Below are 24,234 nucleotides of genomic sequence, written 5' to 3' on the forward strand. Positions count from 1 at the left end.
TTTGAAACATCCTGAGCTTGACTCTCAGTCTGACATCAAGCAGAATTTCTTCATAGGTAATCCAGACATGCAAACTGTTTTGGATTCAAACCACTTCAAATTCAAAGCAATATGTTCTGAGGTCAGTGGCCCCAGTCTGAATGCAAAAGTCTCTTTTGAGTGCCAAGCACACTACCCAAAACATGTTTTCTACTCAAAATCAGACATTTGGTTTGAATTTTAAAAGTTTTGCATATGCCTGATTAGGTAGATAACTGTAAATCTTGAATTATTCATGTTCTATTTCAAATTAATTTAGTTATGGTACCCTCAAGGTCTTGTACTATAAAAAAACTTTTCCATTTTTTCTCTAGTCACATCTAAAACCATCTTTTGGAACATAGAAAAATTGCCATCACGTTATGTAGGTAGGCAAGCTGAAAATGATAATCTCTTTAGCAAAGCTGTGGTTTGATGAAATAGTTTGGAAGAATGTATTTAGATTATATAGCATAATTCAAGATAAGCCAAGAGTAATTCAGACTTCAATTAAAAGCTTTAACTTCAGAAATGGACAATGGATTCCTTTAAATGTTCAAATTATGAGGGGAAAAAACCCCAAAAAGAAATGTAAGAAGTGTATTACTTTAATTGTAGGATTTCTACATAATGAATTCCATATCACTAATATGCTGATGCCCAAATTCATTTTACCCTTCCATTACTTTAAAACATCCCATTGGCAGAACCATGGATGCTGGGTGGGGCCCTAGGCCAGTGGTGGGTTTTAAATTTTTTTACTACTAGTTCTGTGGGCATGGCTTGGTGGGCCTGGCCTGGCCTGGTGGGCGTGGCTTGGTGGGCATGGCAAATACTGTAAAATCTCCATTTTCTCCCCACTCCAGGGGAAGGTTACTGCAAAATCCCCATTTCCACCCGGTGAGCTCAGGAGGCAGAGAATAGATGGGGGCGGGGCCAGTTAGAATGTTTACTACCGGCTCTCCGAATTACTCAAAATTTCCACTACCGGTTCCCCAGAACTGGTCAGAACCTTCTGAAACCCACCTCTGCCCTAAGCTGTGTCAAAGGATAATTCTGTCCCTTTGAGGAACTCTTCCTTTCCAGCCCAACACAAGAGATAACATTCCATCAGAAACATGTAAGCCTTCTGAGAGTCACTTGGAATTTTGAAACCCAGATACGGTGTGCCTAGTTGAAAAGCATTCTTAAAGTTGCCTATCAATTACTAGATAGGCACACGGGATAATTGATCACAGTGTTTCCAATCTCTTAGACTCATCTGGTTTTCCCGTTTCTGTGATGGCCATCATACCTACATTTACATCAAGCCAGATGAGTCAATACATACAATTTTCATGCAAATTTTTCTCCTCTTTTTTGATTGTGCATAAGCCTTCCCAAGTTGACACCTGGCAGATGTATTGAATTACAACCAGCTGCAATAAGCAGAACTCCAGATGTCATATAGCATAGTCCAGAAGGAAGCTGAAGATCAGCCCTGGGATAAAGAAGAGTTAGAACAAGCTTGAGTGGCTTTTGCCTTCCAGATTTAGCCATGGATTTAAAAACCAAGAGGGAAACGCCAGGCTTCCAATGTGACTTTCTGCCAAAATAGTGCCAATCTTGGATCGCTTGAGCAAAGTCCTCCATTTCCAAAGCCTATTACAACTGATTCTACGTAGTGCTCTGAGTATGTATCTCATTTCCTTTCCCTCCCTCTCTCCCTCCCTGGCATCAGAGGCCAAGCAGTCTGCATGTCACTATGTAATAAACCTGATGCAAAAGATGTCAAACATTTCCAAACTACATAGTGCAACTGCCTTTTCCAATAAATCAGGAAATCGCGTTTTGAAGTCTTTAAAGTCAATATTTATTTTTGTTAATTAACTGAAAGCATAATGGGTCTGTCTAGTCTCTCTTCCAATACTCTGATTAACCAGTCTCAATTTCAGCGCACAGCCTGCAGCACTTCTATTTTTAACCCAGATGGAAGAGTCTTAAATTGCTTATTTTCTGTTTACTAAAGTCATCCTGTTTGTTCTCATGGAAACCGTGGCAAGTGTCACAGCTTAACTATTTTATTAAATGGATTGAAGCCACAGCTACAACATTTGAAAGGCAAGACCTGTCAGTCTTTATGCGGGGCTTTATGCAGTCGTAAAACGACACGCAACAGGAGAAACAATATAAATTTCATTTTGTGATATATGCTAGAGTGCCGTAGCCTTCCCAAGTTGACACCCTGCAGATATATTGAACTATAACTCCCATCAAAGTATGGCACTCAAGGTAACTAAATATAGGAAGAGAAACATAAAAACAAAAGGCTGAAAAATACATTTAGAAACATTATATGAACCTAATCCAATACTGACAAGGAGCAGTGGTCAAGAAGATATGTTGGAAGGCTAAAAATAAAGGTGTACCTTGACCCCTTTCCTAAAAGCAGAGAAATGTCAAAGCAACTGCAGATCCAAAGAGGGTCCCTTGACATTTCAGGAACCACACAGAAAAAGACCTTTGGCCAGATGACTAACCAGCGGTCCATGGCATTGGGAGCTATCATTAGAAAGGCCTCCCCTGGAGGAATTAACATCCAGGATGGGTCACCACGAAGCAGGTGGTTCTTTTGGAGGCCAACCCCGTGGATTGAGTGCCAAAAAGTGGTCAAGTCAACAGTGCAGATGATTCCTAGTGCGGTTATTGGGGTGTCATCATTCAGCAGACTGTCTCATTTTGCTAAAGTGCTTTAAGGGTTTATTCTGATGATAGTAGTCCATAGGCTTTACAGCTGTTATCTGGTTTTTGTTTTACTCTGAGCATCTAGCCTAGACTCCCAGGCAGACGAGGAGTCCTAAAAGTTACTGTGCTGTAAATAATTAAATAAGTAGCAGGTTCTGGAGGGGGGAAAAAAACAGATTTCAGTCAATTATGTATCTATTTTTAAAAGCTAAATATAAAAAAAGCAACCTAAATATAAATGGTACAGAAAAGTGCCCTTTTTGCTGACTTCAATGACTGCGCAGGACTTCAGAACCAAAGGGCATTTTCCCACATCTATTTTTGTGCCGTTTCACTGATGCTTTCTGCATGTTTTCCATCCGACGGATGTGAACGCGGTGGCAGGGACTCTGCCATTGCTTTTATAGGCTGCACCAACAAAAGCACAACTTAAACCAGATTGCTGAGCCAGAGGGACAGTTGCTGACATAGTTTTGCGGGGTGGGGGCTAAGTAACTTCAGTTAGGACTTGCCTGAAGTTTGTGGAAGGTGAACCAGTACTTGTAAGTTCCTACGTTTCTGCTTCTAGCCAGAACAGTCTACATTTATGTGGTGTGTGTGTGTGTGTGTGTGTGTGTGTGTGTGTGTGTGTGTGTGCACTGAGAAAGAGAGTGACAGCTTGGGATTGAGCATACTGTCAAACAAATACTTCAATTTTTATCAAATTGAATACAGTTTTACATTTTTGACCACTCTGGCTTTGGCTGAAGGGTATCAAGATCCAACACCTGGTTCCTAACATGGTTTATTTTGGCAGCAATCCCAGAAGATTCTGTGCATATAGATACACCTCTGTGCAAATGACCAGGAAAAACCTTTCACACGACCACTTATAAGCCTTTGGAAAACCAAGTCTGCCTCAGTGCTTTGGAGACTAAAAGGGCTTCATTTGTGGTATTGCCATAAATAAAATTCTTAATCATTTGTATGGGTCTAAAGATAAAATACATTTCACTTGGTGGTTGATACTGAGTTTCTTCCCTGGTGGGATTCTACATATGTGTTCAAAGCTTTTGTGCTGCACAAAACACAATTAAGGGAGAAGCCACCATGCAAATGTTTTCTGGAATGGAGCACACTGTGTTTGAATTGTCAGAGGGCACTCACAACAAAACAAGGCTGCCTGTATTTCTCTGATTGATGACCATTTTGGAATTTCTTGTAGGGAAGTACTATAATTGGAACTGAATTATTTCCAGAGAAACTTTTGTTGATGTTTTTCCCTCTTCTTTCTAGGGTCAACCTTCATTTGTAACACCCACATCATCCCAGTGAAAAATCAAGAAGGAGTGGCTATGATGTTTATTATTATCTTTGAATACGTAACTGATGAAGAAAATGTGGAGTCTCCAGAGAAATTCAGCCAGATACTAACAGCCAAAGTTACAAACCGTAAGTATATGTATCTTTATTAGGGGTATCTCTGGGTAAAAGAAGTAGAATTCTTGAGCAGGCGGTTGGACTAGAAGACCTCTAAGGTCCTTTCCAACTCTTGTAATTCTGTTACAATTGAGTAATGATCATAGCACATTCATTGGAAAAAAATCTATGGAATGGAATGAGCATAGCTAATGGAGAATTAGATGCTTTTGTTAACAATTCCTGGATTCAATTATTATTATATTTCCACTTGAAAAATATGTGCCATAAATTCAAAATGATTATTGTTGTTTAATTGTTCAATCATTGCTATTCTTTGTGACCTAATGGTCAATACTGACATATAAACAACTGCCAATATCTTAACAGTATTAATCATGCTTTCATACAGATTCACATATACCGTAATTATAAGCTGCAAATTCTGGAACGTTCATTTTTATGATAGCTTAATTAATTCTATTTGGGATAAATGTGTGTCAGCCAGTTCAAAATGGGGACAGCTTTGCCTCCAAATTAAACAAAATCCAAATTAGAGCCATAATGAGGGATAGAGACATGGCCAAAACATCCAAAGAGCTAGGTTTTTTTTCATATCCAAATTCTATATGACAGGGTGAGAAGAGGGAGCTGAGAGCTGTAGTTTTGTGACTGGTATAAGCAAGAACAAGAACAACCAAAAAAGCCCCAATCTTATCCTAGGAATATAATGCTTTGGTATATCCTGGTCTATAATCAATCGTATTAGTTGTGCTCTTTGATTTCTGTGTGATTCCAGAACTGCCACAACCCTTCTTTGCTATGAAGCCCCTGGGAACACAAGATATTATGCTTCTGGCTAGACACTGCAGACTGTGGGCTTCTGTTGCTGGAGGTTCATTCATTATGTGATTCAAATAACTGCAGTTTTATCTTTCACTTGGGAGGATCAGCAGGGAAGATTTTCCATCTGCCTGGAGCTGCTGTTCTACTCAGAAAGAAAGAACAAAAAGCCCCTAGCATCCCGAATCTCCATCCTAGCCTCCATTCCAGAAACAGGCAGCCTGATGCCTCCTGATGAATTAATGTGTACTGGCATTTCCACAGATTCCAGTGGGAAGTGTTTTTTTTTTTTAAGGAATGAGATAGTAAGTGACAAAAGGTTAACCGATTAAAAAGAATTACAAACAAAGGGAGAAGGAAAAAAATAAAAGAACAGCCAAAAGGAAGTATTGTGCCGTAAGGGCTACATTTCAAGATTTTTGTCTTGAACAGAAAATGAGCAGAATTACGTATCCGTGTAGCAGATACTAGACCTATTTGGAACAATGAGTTCGCCTAGTAGATATTATGGCTGCATCAGAAGGGGGTTTCCTGGGCTTTCCCAGTGGGTTAATGGCCAGTCATAAAACAAAAAAAGTCAGATGGGCAAAGACACCAAGCACAAGTCAATGCACACATTGGCCCCATAGTTATCCACAGTTATAATTAAGCCATAACATTTCTCTGAAAATGTGAGCTCCAATGCAGCATTGTTGATTTTGAACTGAAGTCAAGTTGCATATAGAAACTACCGCACTCCCTCCGTCCCTCCCACTCTCCCTCCCTCCTGCCCCCCCTCTCTTTGTCTCATTTGAGCTATAGGACAGGAAGAGGAAATTAAAATAGCAATTCCATTGTTCTGCTTACTGGAGCAGGTCTCTATAGTGTGGGTTACATAAATGTCTTAGCTTAGCGAACCAAGAAATTTAGAGTATAGCAAAACATCTTATACAATTTAGAATTCCCTTCGGTGTAGTGTGAACCTGGAGATCGCTACTTTTAAGACAAAAATGGGGGAGGTGGAAAATCTTACCTTTCAACAAATACATTAATTTAGGGAAAATGGCAACAGAATGGGAGGAAGCTGTTTCATCAGTTTTCAGTTTGCCACCATCAGATAATGACCAAAGAAAACAGGACTGTATACGGTCCTTAGCTTTCAACTTGTATATTTCTGGCCCTGGGTTTTGTCCTAAAGTATAGAAACAGTTGTATGAGCTTTTGGATTCTGAAGTTTGAACAGGAATACAATGACATATCCACATAACATTTGATACAGTAATTAAATTAAAATCTTTTAAGCTATCTTGTCCCCCAGATTTTCTAGCTGGAACATGTCTTGGAGATTCTCTCCTTCTTTACTAGTTTTTAGTTATCTAGTTAACTTTTCTATTGCTGTACATAACCGACACCAAAATCAACAGTCCAGAACACTGATTACTAAAAGATGAGCTAATAGAGTTATCAACCATCCAAAGGAGAGTGTCCAACCATGGCAACTTTAAGACTTTTTTATTTTATTTTATTTTATTTTGTCACAACAGTATACACAAACATAATATATAAGCAAAAGGATGCAACAACTATATTAATTTGATATAATGAAAGGGAACAATATTATTTATTTATTTATTTATTTTATTAGATTTCTAGACCGCCCTTCTCCCGAAGGACTCAGGGCGGTGTACAGCCAAGATAAAAATAAACAATATACAATTAAAAATAAATTAAAAAACTTATTATACAGTTAGGCCGATAAATTAAAATATATAATCTAAAAAACCCCAATTTAAAACTTAAATAACTATTAAATTTAAAATCTAAACAATTTAAGAAAGCCCCGCGCGAACAAACAAATATGTTTTCAGTTCGCGGCGAAAGGTCCGAAGGTCAGATATTTGGCGTAAACCAGGGGGAAGTTCATTCCAGAGAGTAGGAGCCCCCACAGAGAAGGATCTTCCCCTGGGGGCCACCAGCCGACATTGTTTGGCGGACGGCACCCCGAGAAGTCCCTCTCTGTGTGAGCGTACGGGTCGGTGGGAGGCATGAGGTAACAGCAGGCGGTCCCGTAAGTACCCAGGCCCCAAGCCAATAGGACAGGAACGGTAGGCACTTTTGTGCTCTTATGCAGAAAGACTTGTGGAGTTCATCTCCTGGAATTCTGGAAGTTGAAGTCCACAAATCTTAACGTTGCCATGGTTAGACACCCTTGGTCTAGAGCTTCAGCTAGTGAGGATATGGTCATTAAATGGCCTGGCCAGTCTTGCTATCAGTTTTGTCCCTGACTACCTTGATTGTGATATCTTCCTTTTGGATATACAGTTGAGGACAATATTTGAAGAAAACATTTGTGAAACTACAGGAAAGCAGAGATTAACTAGTATCCTGGGTAATATATAAAAACAGATAAATAACTCTTCGATCTTGCAAAAATACCAAAGGAAAGTTATCCAAGCAGAGTTGGGGGAGAGCATCTGACAACCCTTATATAGCTGTAGACATATCCAACTCGAAAAGCAATTATAATCAGATAACTCGTGTACTAAAAAATGGATGCTGGACCAAAAAGTTACTGAGAGAAAAATCATAGTTCTTCACCGAGATATGAACCTTTGACAATTTCATTAGAAACCACTTCATAATGTCACAGTTACAGTCTTGGTTTTGCGAATATAGATTTACTTTTATTTATTTATTTATTTCTACATGGCTCAAGCCAATAACAAAGCAAAACTGTGCAGCGTTATACAGGCGCCTGACGAACTGTTTTAATTGTGGCCCAAATTTTTTTAAAAAGATTTCCTTTTCGGAATATTATAAAAACTTTGTGAGCCTTAGGCGGCAAAATATTATATTATTAATATTCTGCTTACTTGGTCTGTTTTATTATTTAGCATAGTAGTTGGTTTTACAGAACTGAGCTTTACATCAAAATAATCTGTAAATAATTAATCTGCCTCCACCTCATATTATGATTGATTCTAAAATTGAATGTATATCTGGCTTCAAAGGCTTATCTGGTTAGAGATGCCTCAAGTTCTCAGTTCTCCACCTATAAGTGCAATGTGACGAGTGTTGCCCTTTGGATATGTATTGATTGTCCACCTCCAACCCTTTTTATCTTGTGCTGTTGAATATTGTAAACTGGACTAAGAAGCAGAAGCAAAAGGAGGTTACAGAAAATAAAACAGTTTCTAGCAACTGAGAAAATATTGGCCCCAATTTTATTTGTTACAGGAGATAAGATCTGCATCCAAATGTTGTGACCCAGGCCCAAGTAGGTAGTAATAAACTCAGTCCATGGAAAAACAATCTTTATTCAAACAGCTGGGAATTACTTCATTCCCAGCATCATTCAACTCGAAGTAAAACAAATGCCTCCCAACACAAATTCCTCAGTTATCTCACAAACTTTAGTCCAATTAGGCAAACTGCCAAAGGTCCTTCCTGGCAAACATCCAGAAGCCACAAAAACAAAGACATAGACGAAGCAGAAGACGAAGCAGAAGACGCAGCTACAACATTGTTTTCCGGCAAAGCTCAGATGCCGGTGCTGGTCTGTTTTAAGCCTTATGGGAGGGGCCAATCATCTCTTGGCCCTACTCCCGAGTTGACCTTTTTGCTTGAGCTGCTGTTGCCTTCTGACAGCTCTTCTCATGCATGCCTTAGGAACAGGCTCCTCCTGTTCCTCTGCCTCACTACTATCAGTCTGTGGAGGCTCTGGAGTCCGCACCTCACTTCCCGATGGCCTGGCTTCACCTCAGCCTCATTGCTGTCCAACTCCGTTGCCAGCTCCGTAGGCTGCTGATGGACCACAACACCAAATTCTTTACAGGGACATCTCTATTAGTGGCTGCATAATCATTTACTAGCCAGCTGGGGAGAAAAAATAATCTCCCTAGGTCATGCCACAATATTGTCAATGCAGCTAGACTGAGCCTTAAACCTTTTCCTGCCATGATCCATTGCTAGAGCCCCAAACTATAATCACAGGTCACCCTTCCTCCTGTCACCATGGTTCTGGCAATATGCCCTAAAGCAAGGATGTAAAACTTGCGGCCCACAGGCCATATGTGTCACGCGCTGGCCACCCCCACCCCCATTTTAGTGAAGGGGAAAAAAGTTGTGACACATCACATGACAACAATGTGTCTAGAAGTGAGCCTTAGATATCCTACAGTCTTCAATCTTATCCGATGTGCAAAAGGTGCTTGTTAGGTTCTGGAAGTAACGAGGCTGGAGACCAGGGTAGTGACAACAGCTCTTTAATATAGGGTGAACCCAGCAGCAGGCTGGGGGAAAAACCTCTCCTTTTATACAGTTCTGCTGGAGGCTTCGACCAATCAGCAACGTGCTGATTTCCCGCTCAAATATTTAAAGGTACAAACATGAATACATAACACTCCTCCCCTCCCAGAAAACACTTTGCCTCTATTTACATACTTATTTACATGTTATTTTTCGACGTAGTCACGCAAATAACCTGGGCGTCTCCTAGTTCTTTCTGACCTGCGCGGTTCAGTTCTGGGTGGTGTTTTGAACTGGTCGGAGGGGCTGTTTTCTCCTCCCAGCTCTTTCTCTGGGCCAACGGGCTCCGGATCATTGGCCGACTCTTTTTCTTGGCCATCCGGCCTTGGACCAACCCCCGAACTTTCCCTGCTGCTTCCCTCGGGGACCCGATGGCGTCGCTGGAACTCTGGGACCTCAGCTAAGTCTTGCGCCTCCCCCGGGTCATTGTCAGCTGTGGATTCAAATTGGTATTGGTCATGATCGGTTTCCTTTGGTTCGGTTTGGTCAGTTATTCGCTTTCTTAACTGATCTATGTGGCGCCTCCACACTCGGTTGTCTGGTAGCTCTACCACGTACGATTTTGGGCCGGTTATCTTTATTATTTGTCCTGCGAACCAACTAGGGCCGTCCCCATAGTTTCGGGCCCACACCCGGTCGCCTATGCTCATTTCCCTTGTCTTTTCTAGTTCCCCCTTGTAACCCTCGGTGTGTAATGGGGTTCAAGCGATCAAGTGGGCACCGGAGTTTCCGTCCCATTAGCAATTCGGCTGGGCTTTTCCGGTGGCCGTGCTTGGGGTTCTGTGATGGACGGCTAGGAAAGTCTATTTTGTTTGCCAGTCACCTGGCTTGAGCCTGGACAATGCCTCCTTAGCGCCCGGACGGAACGCTCTGCAAGGCCATTCGGCGCAGGGTGCAAAAGGTGCTATCAGTCTGAAAGGCCTCCCCGTCCCCCTCCTTAGATAATACAAGTGCTGCATATGATTTAGTGTGAGAAATCATGTGACACTGATCACCTACTGATTTTAATATGTGACCAAAGATTTGAAACTAGGTCTCTCAGTTCTAGTCTAGTACGGCTTATTAATTAACACTCATTAAATAATGGTTTCCGTTGATTCAGATGCCTAGATTAATTGAGTGAAATTACATCCCCCTCAACAATCCAAATATTTACCTCTGCTATACTACTGATTTGCTTTCTCCCAGTTCATCTCGAGTCATTTTGCCATCCCTGTCTGAGCAACAGAGTTTTTAGAAAGCTTTGTTTGAATTGTTGTAAAAATCAAATCTTCTCCTATTAGAAAATAATGATAATGAATGGCTTCACACATAAATCCTAGCAACAAGAGTTTTTTCTGATCTGGGTTCTTTGTTCTGGATCTAGCAGTGCCAAAGAGGTTGGGCAAAATGACTTGGCTTTCATTGTTAACCATTCTCTTCTGTCCAGACCAGTGGTGGGATTCAAACATTTTTACCACTAGTTCTGTGGGCGTGGTGTAACTAGGTGGGCATGGCTAGATGGGCGTGGCAGGGGAAAGGATACTGTAAAATCTCTATTCCCTCCCCACTCCAGGGGAAGGATATTGCAAAATCCCCATTTCCTCCCGATCCTCCTGACTCAGGAGGCAGACAATTGATACGGGTGGGGCCAATCAGAATTTTTACTACCGGTTCTCCGAACTACTCAAAATTTCTGCTACTGGTTCTCCAGAACTGGTCAGAACCTGCTGAATACCACCTCTGGTCCAGACACTTTCTACATCCAACTGGAATTGGCAAATCACTCAGCTGTTTGATTTTGAAAACAACTTAATTAATTAACTATTTGGTGGATTATAGCCATATTGAGACAAATGTTCTTGTGTGTGTATACTGCTGTTTCATGCCTTAAAGGCTAGCCTGAAACTGTCTTCTTATTAACATAATGATTTAAAAGAAGTAATCAAATGCTCTCTGTAAGTGCAGTTTTACTTGTATTTCAGATGGTAACAACCTTTCAAGAGGAGCTTCATCAGGTAATTCTGTCTACTGAAATACGGTTTGCACTTGTTTCCTTCATTTATTTTACTTGAGTCGCAAAGTTCAACCTTCTAATATTCTAAGTGTAGCACTTCCCCCAAAAGAGCCACTGGCAATCGGGCCCTTCTATGCCCTTTCCCAGGTAATCAACCCACCTATGCCTAGCCCAGGCATACCAACATCCTCCCTTGGAGGGTGTTACAGCCTTTAATTAAAACAACAACTGTTAAGATAAAAATCAAATCAAGCATCACAATAATATCAAATATTGAACCTGTGAGCAAAATGTCCGTTCTGACCAAATGGCCTCTCAACAATCCTTTGTCTCATTCACCCTAAGGCTCATTATCAGCCGTGGTGGCACAGTGGTTAGAATGCAGTATTGCAGGATGACTCTGCCCACTGCCAGGAGTTCAATACTGACCAGCTCAAGGTTGATTCAGCCTTCCATCCTTCTGAGGTCGCTAAAATGAGGACCCAGATTGTTGGGGGCAATATGCTGACTCTGTAAACCACTTAGAGAGCGTGAAGCCGCATATAAGTCTACATGCTATTGCTAACATCAAGCCCAGTGAGAGGCCTATCCAGTCTCCTCGTGGCAGCCAGATTGCAGAATGCAGACTCTTCACCTGGAGTGGCAATCTCATAATCTCTCTCTCTTTCTGAAGGAGTGCAGTCTCTTTCCCTCTTAGCAGTTTGTCCTTTCCTCTCCCTCTCAATCCTTTTTTATCTCGGTTCCCTGAAACTTCCTCTTACTCCGCCTTCTGGGGACTATATCTCCCAGAAAAAAAACCTTCCCTCAGGGGCTCTTCCTATCCCCATTTCCAGGTGTAAGGCCCTATCCATCCATCAAGGGAACGCTGCTAATAGAACAGGCTACATAAATATTCAGCATTCTGAGTATTGTTTCTAAATATTGATTGGATCTGAAGACTTTTCTATTGTCATCTCGAACATCAGTGGTGAGTGATTCCCTCATCAAATTATCCCTCATCCACAATGGGGAGAGAGTTAATAGATGTTTAATATTCTCTTTTATTGATATTTAATAGACCTCATTCCTGAAATTCAGCAACAAAAAACCAAAAGTAAGGGTTTCCCTACCCTATGCCAGCTGAAGGAATTCTGGGAGTTAGAGTCCATACATTTTAAACCTGCCAAGGTTGAGAAACACTGACTTAGGCAGAGCTTCCTTCAGTGTTGTGGGTTATAAATCAAAAAAGCCTTGCTTGCTTGCTTGCTGAATTAATAAAAACATCATCCTCACACTAATCTGAACTATCAGTCTCAATATAACTTCACCAAATTGATCTGTGCATCTGAATCACTACAAATTATTCCTTGAATGTTAACTACTATATACAGTAACACAAGAGGACACATGGCGCTTAGCCTGAGATAAATTTTGAATCTGGTTTGCTCATAACTCAAAGCTGTAATGTATTTTTGGGGCTCAGAGTTCTAGCTAGTTTTCCTGCCATTTTGAACCATAGCTTTCAGGTTTATGAACTATGATATATAGTGTCAATAGACTTTATTGTTGTATCTTATTTCTAGTTCACTCTTTATTTGATTTTTGTGCTGTCCAGAATCTGGGTCCTGGTAGAAAAAAGGGAGAAAACAAATTACCTGATGAACAAATTATCAAACTATAATAAAATCCTAGCTTTATAGTATGTGTCCATGTAACACGAAGATGCAGTGATTCCAAGACCATAAATACTGCAAGCTCTTTTTATGTGAATAATCAGATAAAATCTTGGATTTTATTTGATCATCTGCCTACACTCTTTGTTCTGAGTCATTTCTCCATATCCTTCTAGTCCTTTAAAGCTCTAAGGAACTGCTACATGGCTCAATTTTTCCAGTCACAATCCTTCTACCTTCAATTTCTCCGATGACTGGATACTCAGATCTGCATATTAAGACTAGATGTCCTTGATGCAACTGTATTCATGTTATCCCTCAAAAGTGCCATCAGGAGCTATTTGACATGACTTAGTAAAAGCTATTTCTTCACAGGCAACAATTATTGGTACCCTATCTTTGTATCTCATCACACCATCAGTTAGAATTACAATGATGAATTAAATACCCACCCACTAGAGATGCTGTTTGATGGTTCACTTATGCTAGAAATAGCTTCCTAACCTGCTTTTATTAACTGTCTCTGCACATTTTCATTAAACCATATATTGCTCCCCTTTTGTGCACGTGTGAAGGATTCTTTCCTGCAGTATTTTTCTATGGACCTTTCTCTGTGCATGAGTAACGGGTACAGTGACACAAGCAGAATCACTTTGATTTCTCCATCTGTTTTTCACTTTCCCAACAAGACGCTGATCAAGTGGGATGGGCACAATTGATGTGTTCCATATTCGCAAGCACATCTATTGTTAAAAATTACATTAAGGACAAGATTTTACACGCTTTCTTGCACCCTGTTGATTCATAACATAACATGAGCCCGTCACTTACAAGACATCAGTCCAATTAAACTTCACAGGAAAAGCTCATAGATCCCATTTTATTGCCAAAATCCACGTTCTCGGTACAGGTACTGAAGCGTCCAATGTTCCAAGCGCAAAGTCCACAAATGGTTTCAAGTCTTCCAGAAAATATCTTCTTTATACACACCACTTCTAATTTTAATATCACATGTCATTTTATCATTTAAAGCTAATTTCCACATTTCAGAATTCCACTCTTCTATTCTAAAAATCACATCTAGTTTCCAATATCTAGCTATTATAATTCTACCTATTATAATCATAATTCTAATCAATTCTTTTTCATATTTTGTTAATTCTATTTCCTTAATTACCAACAATAATATAGTTTCCACTCTCAATGTTATTACTTTCCCCATCATTTCAAATATCATTTTCTCCAATTGTTGCCAAAACTTTTTAACCTTATCACAATTATACCACATATGTTCATAAGTCCCCAATTCCATCTCACATCTCCAACATTTTTTACTAGTTTTTTTATCCATTTGTGACAATCTTTGAACCGTTCGCCCGGCGCAGCGGGCCACCCTCTCTGTACCCAACCGAGTACAGTCCTTAACACAATGTCCCGGTATGATGCCCGAGCCACTTCCTTAGATGTGACTGGGCCAGAGTCCAACGAGTCAATAAGTAGGATGGGCGTCCCCGGAGTGGGGTCTTCGGTCGCCCCTGGTAGTGGGCATCGGCTTAACGCGTCTGCATGCCCCACTTCTTTTCCTGGTCGATGCTGCAGCTTGTACGAGTAAGCGGCTAAGAATATAGTCCAACGGGTCAAGCGTGGCGAAAGTGCCACAGGCGTTGGGCGCCAGCCAGTATCCCAGTAGCGGTCTGTGGTCAGTCACGATTTCAAAATTCCGCCCAAAGACATACTCGTGGAATTTTTGACCCCTGATACAATGGCTAGTGCTTCTTTGTCTAATTGGCTGTAGTTCCTCTGGGGAGGACATCGCTCTAGAGTAGAACGCTATAGGGGCTTCTGTGCCGTTTGAAGTCTATGGCTGAGTACAGCCCCCACCCCATAAGGGGAGGCATCGCAAACCAGCACTAGGGTAATGAGTCGTGATATTGGATGAGCAGGCTATCACTTGAGAGCAGGTTCTTTACTGCTTCAAAAGCCCTATTTTCTGACTTTCCCAAGACCAAACAGTATTTTTCCTAAGAGCCTATGCAGCGGTTCCAAGAACGGTTGCTTTGTTCTTTAAAAAGACCGTAAAATTAACCAATCCCAGGAATGCCTGCAGCTCTGCTTTGTTTTTGGGCGCTGGAGCCTTCCTAATTGCCTTAACCTTGCTCTCAGTAGGGTGAATTCTTCTTGTCTATCCGTAGCCCAAGAAATCGACGGATTCGACCCCATCTGGCATTTGTTTGTCTTGACTTTTAATCCGCTGTCCGGAAAATGCTCAAGACCTTTCTTAACCTCCCCAATTCCTCCATGTTTTCCCTGAAATTAGGACATCATCAAGTAGGAACTACCCTGGGAGCCCCTGCAGTAGTCGTTCCATCAGGTTTTGAACAGCCCTGGTGCCACACTGACCCCAAATTGCAATCGGTGCACTTGAAGGCCCCCTGTGCGCTACAATCGTTTGGGCTTGGCTGTGCGGGCGTCTACTGGCAGTTGTTGGTAGGCTTGGGCCAAGTCTAACTTTGCAAAGACTTGCCCTTGCCCCAAAGAGTGCAATAAGTGTTGCACCACGGAACCGGTAAGCGCTTTTCTGTAAGGCTTTGTTAAGCGCCGCCTTGTAGTCAGCGCAAATTCTAATTGACCCGTCCGGTTTTATGGGGTGACGATTGGCGTCTCCCACTTTGCGTGATCGACTGGCACCAAAATCCCTGATTAATGAGCTTATCCAGCTCCTTATCGATTTTTGGTTTTAGGGCAAAAGGACCTCCTCGCCTTAAGCCTAATGGGGGCTACCTGGGGTCTAAGTTGAAGGAAATAGGGGTCCCTTGTACTTGCCCAGGCAGTCCTTGAAGACATCTTCGAACTCGTTAAAGAGAATGTCTTTCAGGTTACAGTCACTTCTGTAGATGCCAGTCACCCCATGCCCAGGGCACGAAACCAGTCTAGTCCCAACAGACTGGGCAGAGTTCCTTCGACGATCGTGATGGGCAGGGTCTTTTTATGTGGACCGTACTCGACTCGGACGGAGGTGGTCCTCTAACAGGGATGCGATTCCCTGGTAGTCGTGGACTCGTGGCCGTTGTGCTTGCAGGTGGCGCCGCGACGGACGGCAGCGACTTCGCCAAAGTGTCCCAGGACATGATGGTGATCGCTGATCCCGTGTCTACTTCAAGCCGCACCGCACTCCTCTATTTTTGGCTTGGTGAAGATCTTCTTCTCCACTTTGGTCGAGGCGCGCCTATGACCACAGTTGTTTGGTTGAATCCGCGCTTTTTGTTTGAGCCAATCGCGGTCGCCTTGCCGATTCCGCGCCTGATTGGCCGATTTGAATTTTCGGCGGAAGGTTGGGCCGCCGACAAACTTGAGCTAGGTGCCCTTTCTTCCCACACCGCCGACATGTCGCGTCTTTAAACTTGCAGCGTTGGCGCTGGTGTTGACCCCGCAGCTTCCGCATTCGTCTCGGTCCCTTTGTCGCGTTTCTCGGTGCGGCAGACCCCTTCCTCATCTTCACCGCCGGATTCGGTCTGAACCTCCTCCTGGTGCACCGGAGTTGCCTTCGCCGCCTTTGTGGGACCGGCTTCTGCAGTGTCTCTGCCGCTTGGGATGACATTTCATGTGCTCTGGCCGTCCAGGCGTTGGCTAGCGTTAGGTTGCTCTTTGCTAGCAGCCGCCGCAAACGGATGTCTTTGACCTCGGATGAGTTGCTCGAGGAGCACCTCGCCTAGGTCACGGTATCCGCAGTCCTTGGGCGCTCTTCTTAGGCGGCCATGTAGTCACCGATGGATTCGCCTCCATCTGCCTTCGCCTCCGAATTCAAACCGCCGCACGATTTGGACGGCGCGTGCGAAATGGTTTTTTAGTAAAGTCTGTAAAGTTGGCCACGACACCGACTGCAACGGCGTTGGCTCTGCCAGGGCTTCCGCGATATCGATGACCTCCGACCACAGTGGCTTAAGAAATAAGCCCTTTCGGTTATCTGAACTCCTGCAGTTCGTTGGCTTTAGAAAGCTTTCAAACGGGTCATATCGTCCCCATTTCTCCTTAGCCGGGTCGAACGGTGCGGGCGGAGTGTAACTGGCCATCTCTTCTTTTCTGCCCTGGATTTGCTGGGTTCGGGTCTATCGTGCTTCAGCTCGGTTCTGGTTCTCCTCAGCCTCGAAATCCCATCCTCGTCGCCAATGTTAGGTTCTGGAAGTAACGAGGCTGGAGACCAGGGTAGTGACAACAGCTCTTTAATATAGGGTGAACCCAGCAGCAGGCTGGGGGAAAAACCTCTCCTTTTATACAGTTCTGCTGGAGGCTTCGACCAATCAGCAACGTGCTGATTTCCCGCTCAAATATTTAAAGGTACAAACATGAATACATAACAGTGCTATCAGTCTGAAAGGCCTCCCCGTCCCCCTCCTTAGATAATACAAGTGCTGCATATGATTTAGTGTGAGAAATCATGTGACACTGATCACCTACTGATTTTAATATGTGACCAAAGCTTTGAAACTAAGTCTCTCAGTTCTAGTCTAGTGCGGCTTGTTAGTTAACACTCATTAAATAATGGTTTCCGTTGATTCAGATGCCTAGATTAATTGAGTGAAATTACATCCCCCTCAACAATCCAAATATTTACCTCTGCTATACTACTGATTTGCTTTCTCCCAGTTCATCTCGAGTCATTTTGCCATCCCTGTCTGAGCAACAGAGTTTTTAGAAAGCTTTGTTTGAATTGTTGTAAAAATCAAATCTTCTCCTATTAGAAAATAATGATAATGAATGGCTTCACACATAAATCCTAGCAACAAGAGTTTTTTCTGATCTGGGTTCTTTGTTCTGGATCTAGCAGTGCCAAAGAGGTTGGGCAAAATGACTTGGCTTTCATTGTTAACCATTCTCTTCTGTCCAGACCAGTGGTGGGATTCAAACATTTTTACCACTAGTTCTGTGGGCGTGGTGTAACTAGGTGGGCATGTCTAGATGGGCGTGGCAGGGGAAAGGATACTGTAAAATCTCTATTCCCTCCCCACTCCAGGGGAAGGATATTGCAAAATCCCCATTTCCTCCCGATCCTCCTGACTCAGGAGGCAGAGAATAGATACGGGTGGGGCCAATCAGAATTTTTACTACCGGTTCTCCGAACTACTCAAAATTTCTGCTACTGATTCTCCAGAACTGGTCAGAACCTGCTGAATACCACCTCTGGTCCAGACACTTTCTACATCCAACTGGAATTGGCAAATCACTCAGCTGTTTGATTTTGAAAACAACTTAATTAATTAACTATTTGGTGGATCTATAGCCATATTGAGACAAATGTTCTTGTGTGTGTATACTGCTGTTTCATGCCTTAAAGGCTAGCCTGAAACTGTCTTCTTATTAACATAATGATTTAAAAGAAGTAATCAAATGCTCTCTGTAAGTGCAGTTTTACTTGTATTTCAGATGGTAACAACCTTTCAAGAGGAGCTTCATCAGGTAATTCTGTCTACTAAAATACGGTTTGCACTTGTTTCCTTCATTTATTTTACTTGAGTCGCAAAGTTCAACCTTCTAATATTCTAAGTGTAGCACTTCCCCCAAAAGAGCCACTGGCAATCGGGCCCTTCTATGCCGTTTCCCAGGTAATCAACCCACCTATGCCTAGCCCAGGCATACCAACACCCTCCCTTGGAGGGTGTTACAGCCTTTAATTAAAACAATGGCTGTTAAGATAAAAATCAAATCAAGCATCACAATAATATCAAATATTGAACCTGTGAGCAAAATGTCCATTCTGACCAAATGGCCTCTCAACAATCCTGTTGTCTCATTCACCCTAAGGCTCATTATCAGCCATGGTGGCACAGTGGTTAGAATGCAGTATTGCAGGCTGACTCTGCCCACTGCCAGGAGTTCAATACTGACCAGCTCAAGGTTGATTCAGCCTTCCATCCTTCTGAGGTCGCTAAAATGAGGACCCAGATTGTTGGGGGCAATATGCTGACTCTGTAAACCACTTAGAGAGCGTGAAGCGGCATATAAGTCTACATGCTATTGCTAACATCAAGCCCAGTGAGAGGCCTATCCAGTCTCCTCGTGGCAGCCAGATTGCAGAATGCAGACTCTTCACCTGGAATGGCAATCTCATAATCTCTCTCTCTTTCTGAAGGAGTGCAGTCTCTTTCCCTCTTAGCAGTTTGTCCTTTCCTCTCCCTCTCAATCCTTTTTTATCTCGGTTCCCTGAAACTTCCTCTTACTCCGCCTTCTGGGGACTATATCTCCCAGAAAAAAAACCTTCCCTCAGGGGCTCTTCCTATCCCCATTTCCAGGTGTAAGGCCCCATCCATCCATCAAGGGAACGCTGCTAATAGAACAGGCTACATAAATATTCAGCATTCTGAGTATTGTTTCTAAATATTGATTGGATCTGAAGACTTTTCTATTGTCATCTCGAACATCAGTGGTGAGTGATTCCCTCATCAAATTATCCCTCATCCACAATGGGGAGAGAGTTAATAGATGTTTAATATTCTCTTTTACTGATATTTAATAGACCTCATTCCTGAAATTCAGCAACAAAAAACCAAAAGTAAGGGTTTCCCTACCCTATGCCAGCTGAAGGAATTCTGGGAGTTAGAGTCCATACATTTTAAACCTGCCAAGGTTGAGAAACACTGACTTAGGCAGAGCTTCCTTCAGTGTTGTGGGTTATAAATCAAAAAAGCCTTGCTTGCTTGCTTGCTGAATTAATAAAAACATCATCCTCACACTAATCTGAACTATCAGTCTCAATATAACTTCACCAAATTGATCTGTGCATCTGAATCACTACAAATTATTCCTTGAATGTTAACTACTATATACAGTAACACAAGAGGACACATGGCGCTTAGCCTGAGATATATTTTGAATCTGGTTTGCTCATAACTCAAAGTTGTAATGTATTTTTGGGTCTCAAAGTTCTAGCTAGTTTTCCTGCCATTTTGAACCATAGCTTTCAGGTTTATGAACTATGATATATAGTGTCAATAGACTTTATTTTTGTATCTTATTTCTAGTTCACTCTTTATTTGATTTTTGTGCTGTCCAGAATCTGGGTCCTGGTAGAAGAAAGGGAGAAAACAAATTACCTGATGAACAAATTATCAAACTATAATAAAATCCTAGCTTTATAGTATGTGTCCATGTAACACGAAGATGCAGTGATTCCAAGACCATAAATACCGCAAGCTCTTTTTATGTGAATAATCAGATAAAATCTTGGATTTTATTTGATCATCTGCCTACACTCTTTGTTCTGAGTCATTTCTCCATGTCCTTCTAGTCCTTTAAAGCTCTAAGGAACTGCTACATGGCTCAATTTTTCCAGTCACAATCCTTCTACCTTCAATTTCTCCGATGACTGGATACTCAGACCTGCATATTAAGACTAGATGTCCTTGATGCAACTATATTCATGTTATCCCTCAAAAGTGCCATCAGGAGCTATTTGACATGACTTAGTAAAAGCTATTTCTTCACAGGCAACAATTATTGGTACCCTATCTTTGTATCTCATCACACCATCAGTTAGAATTACAATGATGAATTAAATACCCACCCACTAGAGATGCTGTTTGATGGTTCACTTATGCTAGAAATAGCTTCCTAACCTGCTTTTATTTAACTGTCTCTGCACATTTTCATTAAACCATATATTGCTCCCCTTTTGTGCATGTGTGAAGGATTCTTTCCTGCAGTATTTTTCTATGGACCTTTCTCTGTACAGTGACACAAGCAGAATCACTTTGATTTCTCCATCTGTTTTTCACTTTCCCAACAAGACGCTGATCAAGTGGGATGGGCACAATTGATGTATTCCATATTCACAAGCACATCTATTGTTAAAAATTACATTAAGGACAAGATTTTACACACTTTCTTGCACCCTGTTGATTCATAACATAACATGAGCCCGTCACTTACAAGACATCAGTCCAATTAAACTTCACAGGAAAAGCTCATAGATCCCATTTTATTGCCAAAAATGTTGTCAGTTCATTAGAAAGAGCAAATATAATTCTAGGACAATCTAGCACCATGATGGCGAACCTATGGTACGCGTGCCCAAAGTGCCATGCAGAGCCATGTTGCCTGGCATGCACGATGTCACCCATTCATCTTCCAGGTTTCTGGTGCGCACGCGCAAGCAACGATTAGCTGGCCTTTTTGCATGTGGCAGTGCCGGAAACTAGAAGAGTTGGTCTTCCGTTTTCCTGCATGAGCATGCACTGGCCAGCTGATCATCATGCGTTCATGCATGCCAGAAACCCGGCAGAGTAGCTGGCTGAAACTGGAAGTTCAGTAGCTGAAACCGGAAGTTCATTTTCAGGGGTGCGTACCAGTGGTGGGTTCCCCCCCCAGTTCGGTCCGGTTCTTATGAACCGATAGTAAAACCGGGGGACGCTCCGCCCACCCACCTGGATATCGTCATAGATGATCTGTGCATGCGTGATCCTGTTGTGAACCGGTAGTAGAACCCACCCCTGGCGTGCCACGTGCCCTGGCCAGCTTCTCTTCCGGGTTGTGGCCCAGACACGCGCACGCTCCCTTTTCGGCACTCAGTGCCGAAAAGATTCGCCATCACTGATCTAGCAGAAGATTTAGATTTGGTTTATCACTGGACACACTCAGTGATAAACCAAACGGTTTGGCAAGTCCAGTTTCAAGGCTTGCAAGCAGAATAGACCATGTAGTAGTGGAAATGTGTTTGTGACCGTTTACCCAGAAGTCCTTAGAAGCTTCTCTGGGCCACCTCACAAGTATTCTTCACATTATCTTCCTTACAATGGTCCATTTTCTCTATAGATCAACCAACGCCTGCAATATTCTTAGCGTTAAAAACCGGGTTTCAGCTAATGCCCCACCCATTCGTTTGTTACTTCACATAGCACTATTTTTTACAGCAGAGGAAAAAATGCCTGGTGAAAGTCCTAGGGGCCATAGGCTCTTAATTCAGGAAGGCAAAAGGAAAGTAATGGGCCAGGGAATGGGGATGAAATGAAACTTCTTTATCAGTGAGAAGTCGCCTGTTATGCAGCTCCAGCAAAATGCCGTCACCAAAGTGTTATCTTAGCTTTTTTCTTCTGCACTGAAGCTGAGTCAGAAAGTAATCAGCGCAGTTGCAGAAGAGCTGTAGAACGCACAAGCAGTGCGGGGCTGTCTGAAAATGCACATATGCTGCATGTGGAAGAGTGTTTTACACACTCTGTCCCAGCTGAGGCAAGATTGTAATGTTTAGGGTGCCGTCAGCCAAGCAATGTCGACTGGCGGCCCCCAGGGGGAGAGCCTTCTCTGTGGGGGCTCCTACCCTGTGGAACCAACTTCCCCCTGGACTTCTTCAACTATCTGACCTTCGGGCCTTTCGCCGCGAACCTAAAACCTATTTATTCTGTCTAGCTGGACTGGTTTGATTTTAAAATTTTTAATTTGTTTTTATGGGTTTTTAAACTTTTGTAAATTTTATAGGGTGTTATTGTATTTTAAATTATTGGCCAATTGAATAAGTTTTTTAAGGGGTTGTTCTTAATATTATATGTACTGTTCTTTTTGTATTTTATTCTGGCTGTGCACCGCCCTGAGTCCTTTGGGAGAAGGGCGGTATACAAATTAAAATATTATTATTATTATTATTATTATTTAAAAATGGGTTCAGCAACCTGCCTTTTTAGTGCCAAATATGTGAATTAATATTATTATTATTACAGATATGTAAATTATTTTGCTATTTTAATTGCAACTGATAGTCGAACTATAAAGTTCAATTTTGAATATGGCACATTTCATCACGGAATATTTCTATACATGATGCTAATTGCTTATAGTATATTAATGGCATTTTCTATGTAGTATTTACCCATACTATATTTTCATTGCTGATAATTGCAGGTAAAACCATATTTTAAGATTTCTGTAAATAATTTTTAGCTAGTATTGTGTATAATGACAATATCTATTTTAAAAATACATCATTTTTTTTTTCAAATTAGGGGATTGGACCAGGGTCAATCCTTAATTTTTCAATGTACAACATTACAGGATCAGATCTAAGCAACTCCAGTTAAAAATAAAATATGTGAAAGAAGTAGGGCTGTGCTCAGTGTATCATTATGAGATGGAATGTTCTGGAAAATACCAGAGTGTTCTGTTTCTTTCAGGTCCATGTTGATAGATGTTTCAGCACTTTTCCCATAAAACAAAGGCAGAGCACATCCAAGTACTGTGATACAAATCTCCTTTTGCAGATTTACTGCCTCCAAAAGGGCAGATTGGTAAAGTTTGAAATAAAACTATGCAGAATGTTCCAATGTTTCCTGAAAAAAAAACACTGTAGCCGATGTTTCCTTAACCAGAGGTGCTGGCCTAGAAACCAGGAGACTGTGAGTTCTAATCCAGCTTTAGGTATAAAATCCAGCTTGGGTGATTTTGGACCAGTCATTGTTTATCAGCCCATCCCACCTCACATCCCACCTGCTATTGTGGGGTGAAGAGCAGGAGAAAGGAGTATTAAGTATGTTCACCTTGAGTTATTAAGATAATAAACGCAGAATTTTTTAAAAATCAAATAAATATTTTTTTCCAGTTGATAATTTTGCATTGATTGTATAAAGTGATCCCAGGCTATTTTTCACTTTCGTTTCTATACAGCGTACAAGTATACAAGTTGTCCCAAAGGTGCGTTTTTTTTTCTTTCAAACAGCAATTGGACTTTTTTGATTTTTCTTGAAGACATTTCGCTTCTCCTCAGAGAAGGTTCCTCAGTTCTAAGAAGGAAGGGAAGATTTATACCCTTTGCAGTCGTTAACACTTTGAGAGTCATTGACTGGCTGGCTGAAAAGAATATAAATCTTTCCTTCCTCACCAGTTAGTCAGAACTATAGAAGCTTCTCAGAGGAGAAGCAAAATGTCTGCAAGAAAAATTAAGAAAGTCCCGTTGCTGTTTGGGGGAAGAAGAAAAAAAAAGCACCTTTGGGACAACCATGACCTGAAAGACTGAGAATCTCCATAGATATTCTCCATGGTTTTGAAGTTGTATCAACATCCTCAGTTGCCCAAGGATATGAAAAGTTCTGTTTTATTTCAAGCAGCAGACAACTGTCTTAATACAGGACAGTCTCTCTCCCTCGCTCTCTCCCTTCCTCCCTCTCTCTCTCTCTCAAAATTTGGAGGATAGGACCCCACAGATCCCTGAATATTCCTTATTCCGTAATTACTTCATCATAATTACATCATCATTAGTTACTTAAACTATATATCATACAGATCAACATATAATAAAAGTTTTCTGGATCTAAATGAAGATATATTAACTTAAAAGAA

At 41.7% G+C, this 24,234-nt stretch overlaps 1 protein-coding gene across 1 annotated transcript in view; it reads left to right on the forward strand.

The window, feature by feature from the left end:
* Window positions 1-24,234, forward strand: part of KCNH7 (potassium voltage-gated channel subfamily H member 7) — a 408,359-nt gene that overhangs the window by 220,648 nt on the left and 163,477 nt on the right. Inside the window, exons 3-4 of the mRNA XM_058191645.1 lie at window positions 4,018-4,173; window positions 18,340-18,372. Coding sequence (XP_058047628.1) covers window positions 4,018-4,173; window positions 18,340-18,372 — 189 coding nt within the window. The remainder of the gene's footprint in view (window positions 1-4,017; window positions 4,174-18,339; window positions 18,373-24,234) is intronic.

Source organism: Ahaetulla prasina, chromosome 1, assembly GCF_028640845.1.
Source record: "Ahaetulla prasina isolate Xishuangbanna chromosome 1, ASM2864084v1, whole genome shotgun sequence".
Lineage (NCBI taxonomy): Eukaryota > Metazoa > Chordata > Lepidosauria > Squamata > Colubridae > Ahaetulla > Ahaetulla prasina.